The sequence below is a fragment of the Pygoscelis adeliae genome, unplaced genomic scaffold, assembly GCF_000699105.1.
Source record: "Pygoscelis adeliae isolate BGI_AS28 unplaced genomic scaffold, ASM69910v1 Scaffold374, whole genome shotgun sequence".
Lineage (NCBI taxonomy): Eukaryota > Metazoa > Chordata > Aves > Sphenisciformes > Spheniscidae > Pygoscelis > Pygoscelis adeliae.
Window position 1 is genome coordinate 634,313 of NW_008824653.1, and position 10,364 is coordinate 644,676.

A 10,364-nucleotide genomic window follows, 5' to 3' on the forward strand; every position below is an offset into this window, starting at 1 on the left:
AATAAGTGAAGATACTAGCTGTATAGATTTGAATGAGCATGAAAAAATGGAAACTAAGGTATCTATGCCTAGACTGTACAATTTTGTATATATTAATCGGGACTCTTCCTTGTGAAAATTACTGTGTTTCCCTCTAGGAATGACTGAGAGTGCTTGTAGATACAGTGTAGACTCTCCAGTAAAGATACCAAAATGATATGTTATTTTTCAATGTACATGTCAATATTAACGAATTGCAGTACATTACCCGCTGCCGGGCTAAGCTGAGCCTGAATCCATGGTCACATAGGACAGTGATTTCTTTGCTGGTCATTCACACAGTATTATGCATAGCAAAAAAATTAATGATGATATTTAAATTTGTTAAATCCGATCAGGGATGTGTCTATATGCCTTGCTTTGTCTGCATCCCAAACTTGATGTATGTTACTTAGTGAAAGAAGAGTTGTCCTATATATTCCATTGGGATTTTTGCATGTTGGGCTGAGATTCCCGAAGCCAGGTGCTACCTTGTTCACTTTTTAGATTAAAAAAATTTCAAATGATGGTAAATAAATCTTTTCTGATAGTGAAATTATTGTATGAAGTTACAGCATACCTTTTGGGGACTTCCAGAGATTCAAGCGTGCCCCTTCAGTATCTTGTAATTTAGCAGACAATTTTTCTGCCTATTGGTGAACAGAAGGAGTGACAGTCTGTCTTTAGCCTTACGATAGCAGCTCTCCACTTGGGCATATACAGTTTTTATAGGGCATGTTCTGTTGTCTTTGGAATACTCTGGCAAATATGCCGAGAAATTAAAGTATCTATTAAAATGTTTTAAGTGCTTTAGTTTATAGTTTCCACACCCTTAAGTGAGGAATTGTATCTTGTTATGTAGTCACCTTGAAATCTCTTTGAACTCAAGACAGGTGAAGGCAGAAATGCATGTAAGCATTTAATCCTAACATTGAAAATAGATCCTCTGGATACAGATCATTATAAAAGACATAGGTAATCCTGTTAGCTTTTATTGTCAGTCTCCTCTAAGTCTTACCTCCTTAATACGCATGAAAGGAAATGGAGGAATGAACTTCTTAAATTACCATAAACATAGGTTTTTCTCCATTGAAATGCATGCCTTTTTGTTAGGGTATGGTTTACTAAATGGTGCAATTTTAACTAACAGGCTGTTTTCATTAAAATGAGAATGCGCCACTGTCCTGCTTTAGCCATGCAGTCCCACTATTTTACCTGAAAAACTGGCTCCGATATTCATCTGTTCATCCAGAAAGCTGATTCAACCCATTAAAGTAGCAGGAAAACTTTTCTGGCAGAATGGTGAAAGGAGTGGAAATGCAATTGAATTTGCAACAAATTCAGTAGATTTTCACATGGTCTTCCTTGACTACACTTTTTGTCTTTAATGAGTTGAATGACATGTAATGGCTTCCTATAGGATTCTGTATAAAAGGCGTTAAGTGGTGAAACAAGTGACGACTGAGAAGTGATATAGCTTGTGTGGCTGTCAAATTCCTGATCAGCAAAACATTATCTAGTGTGGTGATTTCTGTATTATAAAAAGATGGGTATCAATGCAGCAAGTACTGATATTTGCCTTTTTTCTTTTGCTGTATATGCACAACTTAAGGCAATGGAGTTCTGTATAAATAGCTTTTATAATTGGAAGCGGTGTAACTGTTGATGCTTTTGGTTTTTTAGGAGCAACTTGAGACAGAAGTGAATGTTAATTCTCAAACAGAAACTCTTCAGACAACTCTGCAAGCTCCTCAGGTACTGTTTTTAAAAACAACGCCTCTCTGTGTGTGTGTGCTAATCTGTGGTGAAAACATTGAAATTAAAATGAGTCCAGATGTTAAAAATAAATGTGTAATTTTAAATATAAATCCATTGTATGGAAAGCTGCTTGTTGTTACTGTCACAATTTTTGTGTTTTAGATGGTCATTGATCTTATTGAATGTGCATTGTAGCTAAACATGTATGGCTTGCCATACAAACTGACCGAAGCTGGATTCGCTCTTCTGAATTGTGCCTTCAAAGTAAGGGGCTCAGTTTATTCCTTTGTGCTTTGCACATCACAGAATAATCCTTTCTAACAAGGAAACAAATGCTTTAAGTAGCTGCTGCTCAAAGATACCCTGGCAGAGGTTGAGAATGTCTGAAATGTAACTTCAGATTCTGATATTTGGTATGAGAGAGAGAAGTTGTGATCTTATAATTCATTAGCCAGCTGTGTTGCTTCACTGCGGGTATTATAAGTGTAAGGAGCATTGGAACAATAGACACTAAGTTAAGAATTCTGTGGCATTCACTTAAATTTTTTGTTCCTAAAATTGTAACAACTTCTATAGAACACATCTTTGTCTTTACTAGCTTTTTTAAGCTTCTCTTAGTGCTCTACTGATTAAAGTTTCACTACCACAAAGCATTTTATGCACACTTTACTTATTACATGATGTGTAGTAAATGTATTGATTGAAAATGGAGGTATGTTGCAATAGTATTAATGGTATTTGTTATCGGAGTTTTTGGACTATATGAGCAGTACTGAATAAAAGTACCAAAATTGTTTGGCAAAACCTCTAGATGTTACATGGGTACTTTAAACTGCTTCAGGGAAATTTTCAGAGTATTTAGTACGCCAAGTTTATTTCGCCTGTTGTGGAGGCATGATTATATAAAGCTTTGTAGCTTTTACAAATTGAGTAGTTGTTACTTTAGCAAAAGTAATCTGGAAACTGCAAAAGGATGGTGGGCCTCTTCTGTCATTTTTCAGTATTCTTGTTGGCTTTGTTTAAAACGCTGCTCATGGTGCAGAAAATAGAAACATGTTAAACCACAGATCAGCACCAGCCAGAGTGGGCGGTACTAGGGGCAGCGGGGAGGTGGGAGGTCAAAGCTATTTTGTCCTGAGTCCTTCTTGCATTGTGCTTTGCTATTGTATCAGTCAGTGTTAACTTGGTTGATTTCTTTTTGATAAAACAACAATTAAGAGCAGTCGTTTTAATGCAGTTTTTCCCATATATCAAATGTACCTTATATTAATTCTGAATGTTTATAACATAAGAAAACATTTTCTGATAAATCATGGGAAGTAATGCATAGTAACTGGGTTATTGTGATGTCAAATAATCTGCTGAAGCAGAAGATAAATACTTCAAAATTAAAAAAAAAACAAAACAAAACAACAACAAACCAAAAAACCAATAGAGGCTTGTTAAGCACGTGAGAAATTAATGAATCACGCGGAACCTTAAGAGTGTTTCTTTTCTGTGTTTTCCTTTATTTGGCTTTAGATACAATTTTACTGAATGGAATTTAAGTCTTCTAAGTGAGAAAAAAGTGTTCGGATTATTTGCAAGGTGAAATTCTTAACGCAGTCACATAGCATGGTTTTAGAGTTCATCATAAGTTTTCCATGTAAATCTAAACCATTATGAAAAGTTGGAAATTTGGCTGTAAAGCACTTTTAAACAATCTGAAATATAAATGGGTGAAGATATGTATTGCATTGGGGACAGTTCTTCATTCATCTGTAGGGGGCTGAGGCTTAACACTGAATTGTTCAAAAGAATTTTTAAATACTGAACATGTAGATTAGATAGTAGATGTCACCAATCAAGCACCCTTATTATGTGGATATTATGTTTTATTATAATGCAGGTTATCAGTAAGCCTAGCTTTATCTGCAGCACTTCCTAATTTCTTGCAGTTGTTGGAAATGCATAGTATGAAAGAGACTTTTATGCATATTTTCCGTAATAATGACTGTGTAGGCAAAGAAAATAACTGCTTCTATATTTATAATTTGTAACTATCCTTATCTTGCTATATTCTTAAAAACTCTTCTAAAGATCTTGCTTTTGAAAGTTAGTGCCAACTACTACAATATTTTTCTTTTGCTGTTTACAAAGTTAAAATACAACCAAACTTCTTCTTTTCTTTTCTTTTCAGAAAACACCCAGTACAGACCTTTCAGATATCCCTGCTCTCCCTGCAAATCCTATTCCTGTTATCAAGAATTCAATAAAATTGAGATTGAACCGGTAAAAACAACCTCAGGGGTCCATAAACAGTATCAGCCAACTCAACCTGTTGTCTTCTAATGCTAAAAAAAAAGGAGAACGGAGGGTGCAAGACTAGAACATGATCGCAAATGGATTTAGGTATATTTTGTGCACTTCCCTTTCTGGGCTAAAATCACCACTTGATTGGAAGTCCAGGTTAGTATGTGAAGCCAGGAGTACAATTAATGTGTTAGCAACAGTTGCATTAAATATTTCGAAGGATTACTGCCTTTAAAAACATGAACACTATTTGTAGCCATATTTGACATTCTGATTGAATTTGTTTCGTGCATTGTTTCAAAATTGAGATAAAACTGGCATAAGAATCCCTTAAATGCACTTTTATGTACTTTTTTTATTGGAGTATGACTAACTTTAGATCTTCAGCTGATACACTTTTGTTTTATTGAAGAATCTCTTCAATAGTAGTAATCTGCAAATTGGATGACATTCTATGATATACTGTACATTGAAAACAAAGTGTATAGTATATCTAGTTCAACTGCCATCAAGCAGCAGTAAGCCTTTAAAATGAAATGTCAAATCTTGAGGTTATAAGACATATGTTGAGGAAGTAACTGGGAAGTTTTGGTATTGGTGGGACATGATTAAGATGTGGTCTACTTTTATTTATAGGATTGTTTTAAGGTGCATACAGATCAGCAGTCAAACAGCAAATAAACTTTCCTTTGAGCTAATCAAACTCCTTATTCCCTTTTTGATCCTTTTATTTCTTGGGAAAAGCTTTTGCGTTTAATGTTGGGGGGGGGGGTTGCAGCTTGTATGCACCATATAGGACAATAGTTATTTATACAAAATAAAAACAAGCCAGACCCTCATTTGGGTTTCCCCCCCGCCCCTTACCTAATCATAAGACCTTGTGGCCTGTAGGCACAAATTCAAAATTTTGTCCCATGACTAAAGTGTTTAAGTAAATATTGCGTGCCTGTGAAATATAACACCTGTCTTGATGGCCTTTGAATCACTAAATATAAGATGATTTTTGTACACTCCACAAAAGTCCTGTATGCATTAAAAAGCTTCAAATTTTAAATGAAGGCAAAAAGATTTTTCCCTAAGAATTTTAACCTTTTTATTTTTAGATGGCTCATCAGAAATAGTTTTACATACTGAACAACATTCAATTTTTAAAAATCATATTTCTAGTAAGCACTTGACATCTAGTAAGCTCTCTTACTCCTATTTTTTGTTCTTGTAGTTCTATCAACAAAGATAAGTAACAACTTTTTCTTTTGAAAGAACTGAATCTCTCATGGCAAACAGCAGTATTTGAGGAACATGAGGGATGCCAACAGTAATACCAGATGTAGATAACAAACTTATGTTACTATTACTTAAGTCTGAAATACGTGGGATGTCAAATCATACTTCCCATACTTTGATTAGCATGTTTTATGAACTCCCTCTCCCATTGTGCTCCATCCTATTACACGTGCATCTTTCATGTTAAAATTAAATTACTTACACTCTTCCCCTTATCCTTCTAAATTAATTCTCCAAAGTCAGAGTGTAGCTTATCTTTTACTTAGGCTGTGCAGTAACTGAAGGGTTTTTTTTGCCATTTGTCTAAGATGTCTAGTATACAATATTTCTCTTTTCCTTGCCCTGTGCAGCCTGCTGTCGTCCACCCCCCAAAGAAGGTTATATTAACAGTTGAAGTGTACAAGGTGTCTGTGTATTTTGTGTAGCTATGGAGTTTAGATCGAAATTGCCAGGCACAAATTTAGTCTTGTCATTTTGTTTACACCTCAGAAAATCTTTTTCATTTTATTAAACGTTTCATGTAACTGCACCCAAGTTTTGCCAAGCTGGAAACTTGGAACCTTTCTGTATAGTGACTTTTTAATTCTAGTTTTCATAACCTGGAGATCAGACTGTTGCTTTCGCATGATGTACGTAGTGTCTCATGACTGGAGTTTGCTTTGTTTTATAGTATCTGTACTCCTTGTATTTTTCAAGAGCTATTTTGTAAACAGATGATGTATTTCTCCATTGAAAACACAATAAAAAACAGCACAATCCCATAGTTGTCTGATTTTTCTGAATGTACAAAATTTATTTTACTCTCTTAATTCATACTTAGCTCTGAAAATTTCTGCTAAGACAAAATGCAGTATGGCCTAAAGGAAATAGTATGTAAATGAATGTCTGCTAAATAAGCATGGTGTTAGATACAGGAAATGGAAGTAGCACTCAGCAGGATGTTGAGCTCTAGTCTGTTAAAGGGAAAGGTTGTGGATTGTGCAGTGGCTTGGTGGGGGCAGAGTTTATTGCCCCAAAAAACCCTCACCATTTTAAGAGCATCCATTCCTTGTCTCCTGATTAGGAGTCCATCTCAAAATCTTAAATTCTTAAAAGCTGACAAAACTAGAAGACGTGTGCATAAACAATTTGGGGCTATGCTATTTTCTTTAAAGGTTTGAACTCCGTTTTTTAAAAACATTAGCTGTAACAGTTTTGGCATCTTACACTTGCTTTTCTCACAAGTGACTATTTCTTATGTCAGCAGATGGCACTATTTCTCTTCTTGTCAAATAGTTTAAGCTTGCCCTGAAATAAAAGTGAAAATTACAAGTAGCTGTGCATCACTTGATTGATCTTTGTATCAGCATGAGCCCAATCCTCCAAATGCTTGATGTGAGTAACTTTAAGTAGCCTCCTTTTGACTAAGATTTCTAAACTGCTAAAACCACTGATGATTATGGTCTTCATATTATAATTACCCTGCCTAAAACAATAAACCTTTGTGTTGTATATATCTTTCACAGCATGCAGTTGCTTGTCTTGTTTAGAACAGATTCATCATCTTTATATCTTGACCACCCTGTCTCCCTTTCATCACAGCTGATGTTATTTATGGCTTTAATTCCTCTTTTATTTTCTCCAACCAATAAAAATCTCCTAGTAGATATACAAATTTCTGTTCAGTGTTTCTCAATCTACTGGCAATAGGCTTCAATAGGCTTGGTTTTTTTGAGTTACCCATCGTGAACCTCCAGAAGTAAGTGCATGGACTCATAAGGATCTGCAACCAAGAAGCTGCAAATTACTCATGTAGCCAAAATAATTAACATTACTAAGCCATGGTTCTAACAGATGGCTTTAGACATACTGATTTGAATCAGACATTTGAGTTGATGAGTTCTAGCTGAAGTTGTGCTTCCTTGCTGTAGGTAGTATGTGTGCATGCCATTTCTTAGTGGATTTCTTTTTTTTTTTAAACTGCAAAATCTTTAAACTTGTAGCTACAAGTATATAGTAACTGAGTAGTAATGAGTATCAATTGATAGTAAATCTACCTTAATGAGAAAACCAATTTTAATCAACAATAAAAGTTGAAACTGAGTTCTTCAGCTTCTAGAATAACCAAAAATAATTCAATATGTCAAGAACACGCTAGATATTACTGAGCCAGAATCTATACTTAAATGCAAGAAAACCTACTGTGGTAGTTACTGAGGAAGCAGAGTATGTTTATTTTCTTGTAATACATACTTTTTTTGGAAGCTGTGTGCATTTGTACAAAAGGCATTTTGCATGTTGAAGTGATCCTGGCATCCTTTATGTAACTTTATAAACACGCTAGTCAGGTAGCTTTGCTGTGCTTAATCTCTCTTTGGCATCATTGTTGCTGAACAATACTTACCAAAACTTTTGTCACTTAAAAATGTGCAAGTCTTGATAGTACGCTCACGAATGTCTGTATACACATATGTTAGCTGAGTCCTTGGTAGGTTCACTTTTTTTAGATTCAATGTTCATATTGGAAAAATGTCAGTAATAAACCATTTTTAGTTTACTTTAATAATCTTAGTAGAATTAAGGATCTGTTCAATAGAAACAAAGCATCTTGGATTTGTTGATAGAGGCAGATGCAGTTTGTTACGTCTACAAAGTTCAAACTAATAATTTGAGATATCTACAAACATCAAACATCTGCTGCTATCATCACCAAAAGAATGCAAATTTTGATATCAAACTTCAGAGGGCATGTTTTATTATGAAAAAGTTAATACAATGAACCACTGCTGGATGTCCCATCTGCTTTTGGATATTTAAACTCTAATGTTTTTTTAATAAAGTTTAGGCATACTTGTATTGTTCTGACTAAATTCTGGAATGCTATCTTTAGGTAACTTTTTTTTTTCTTCTTCCCACACTTAATGAATTGACCAGATCACAGTTCCTGTTCAGCATGTCTGGTTTTTTTAATGACCTCAGTATTTTTATGACCTCTGTATTCCAGTGGAATGTTGAAAATAAACTAAGAATGACAATGTCATACACACTTTATTAAATTTTTACCTCAAACTCTAAGGAAACTAAATTTTAAAAAAATCAAATGTAACAGCATACTAACGGTTGGGAAAAAAATCTGTTTAATGATATATGCAGATACTATCGAGCTTGGTTTTGCAGTAAATTACTGTCTTTAAATAGGAGCCGGAATCCAGGCAAGTAATAGGAAAGGATAAAGAGGAAAATTGCTATTGATGTAAGGTGGTAAAAACTCCAACTTGTTGGGTAAGGAAAACTGCATTTACTTATTTAACTTAAGAAAACAGCCAATGGCAGAGAGCTGGCTATGCCTGGACGCTGTGCCAAGCCTGCTCCCTGCATGGGGAGAGGAGTCTGCAGCTTATATGAAGGATTCCTATTAGACTTTTAAACTGCCCCATAATAACTGTGGCCCACACAGATGCTGGACAGCATACAAGTGCAAATGTCTTTTTGTCTGTCTTGCGAGCTAGCACATCTACTTCATGAATGCACTTCATGTTTGTATTTTTAGAAGCAAATTTCCTCAATAGGGCTACTTAAGTAAATGTTTTAAAATCTACACATCAGTTCAAACTTTTCAGTTCATCTAAGATTGTTTCTGTGACGTTTGCTTCAGTTAGGGTAATACGCTAACCTAAAGCAGATAAAATTATTGAAGTTGAATGGAATGTTAGGTCAGGTACCCTTCATTGATCGGGCATTTCAAATGGCATTAAAATAAAATGGGGGAGGGGGGAGAAATCCTTGACATTTGAGGAATAACTTCCCCCCTCCCCCACCTCTCCTCAATTAGAAGTTTGATTCTAAGTAAATATAACAAACATGATACTCCTTAAAACGGCGTGTAAGAGTTTTGCGCTACAGCTTCTGCTTCAGCTTTACTGAAACCTTGCCCTGTATGGTGTCTGATGCTGTGTGCCTTCCAGAAATCTGGCATGCGCATTGTCCTTGCTTGCATTCTCAGTCTGCAGTGGAGCTGTTAATAAAGAGATTGATGATAAAGTTGTCGAAAAGAGACAGTTGGACAGGACTGCTCGCCATGAGTGACAGAGGGCATGCTCTTCCTTCACAGCCAAGAACGTTGCCCCCAGCAGCGAGCTGGCTATGCCTGGACGCTGTGCCAAGCCTGTTCCCTGCGTGGGGAGAGGAGTCTGCAGCTTATATGAAGGATTTCTCTTAGACTTTTAGCCCGTGTTCTTGAAGTGTGATTTCCTTTATTTAGGAATGTCACGCAATTTTTTAAAAACTATGGTCTCTTGAGAACAAATGCAGTTTCAATGGCAATATAAAGGCTAGAGTAGATAAGTTCTGAATTTTTTGTGAATGATCCGCTAGGACTTTTAAAATATTTCACAGTGCTCTGGTTCAATAAAGTGAAATAGATATCCCTTGTTCTTAACATTTTTTGCTTTTATGGGGAATTAGTTGTATACTCAATCTAGATACTAGGTTCTGTAGGAATCTCCCTGCCAAGATGTCATAAAATTGATTCAACTCAGTCACAGGGTTAGAATAAGAGAAGCCCAGAATGATCATAGAATCATAGAATAGTTTGGGTTGGAAGGGACCTCTAAAGGTCATCTAGTCCAACACCCCTGCCGTGGGCAGGGACAGCTTCAACTAGATCAGGTTGCTCAGAGCCCCGTCCAACCTGACCTTGAATGTTGCCAGGGATGGGGCATCTACCACCTCTCTGGGCAACCTGTGCCAGAGCTTCACCACCCTCAGCATCAAAAATTTCTTCCTTACAGCTAGTCTAAATCTACCCCCCTTTAGTTTAAAGCCATTCCCCCTTGTCCTGTCACAACAGGCCTTGCTAAAAAGTCTGCCGCCATCTTTCTTGTAAGCCCCCTTTAAGTACTGAAAGGCTGCAAGAAGGTCTCCCCGAAGCCTTCTCTTCTCTAGGCTGAACAACCCCAACTCTCTCAGTCTTTCTTCATAGGAGAGGTGTTCCATCCCCCTGATCATTTTTGTGGCCCTCCTCTGGACCTGCT

At 36.2% G+C, this 10,364-nt stretch overlaps 1 protein-coding gene across 1 annotated transcript in view; it reads left to right on the top strand.

The window, feature by feature from the left end:
• PAPOLA (poly(A) polymerase alpha) overlaps nucleotides 1-6,113 on the top strand; it is a 48,016-nt gene extending 41,903 nt beyond the window's left edge. The window contains exons 20-22 of the mRNA XM_009322542.1: nucleotides 1-58; nucleotides 1,702-1,773; nucleotides 3,956-6,113. The exon at nucleotides 1-58 is cut by the window's left edge and continues 5 nt beyond it. Coding sequence (XP_009320817.1) covers nucleotides 1-58; nucleotides 1,702-1,773; nucleotides 3,956-4,051 — 226 coding nt within the window. The 3' untranslated portion in view covers nucleotides 4,052-6,113. The remainder of the gene's footprint in view (nucleotides 59-1,701; nucleotides 1,774-3,955) is intronic.
• Nucleotides 6,114-10,364: the final 4,251 nt, after the last annotated feature.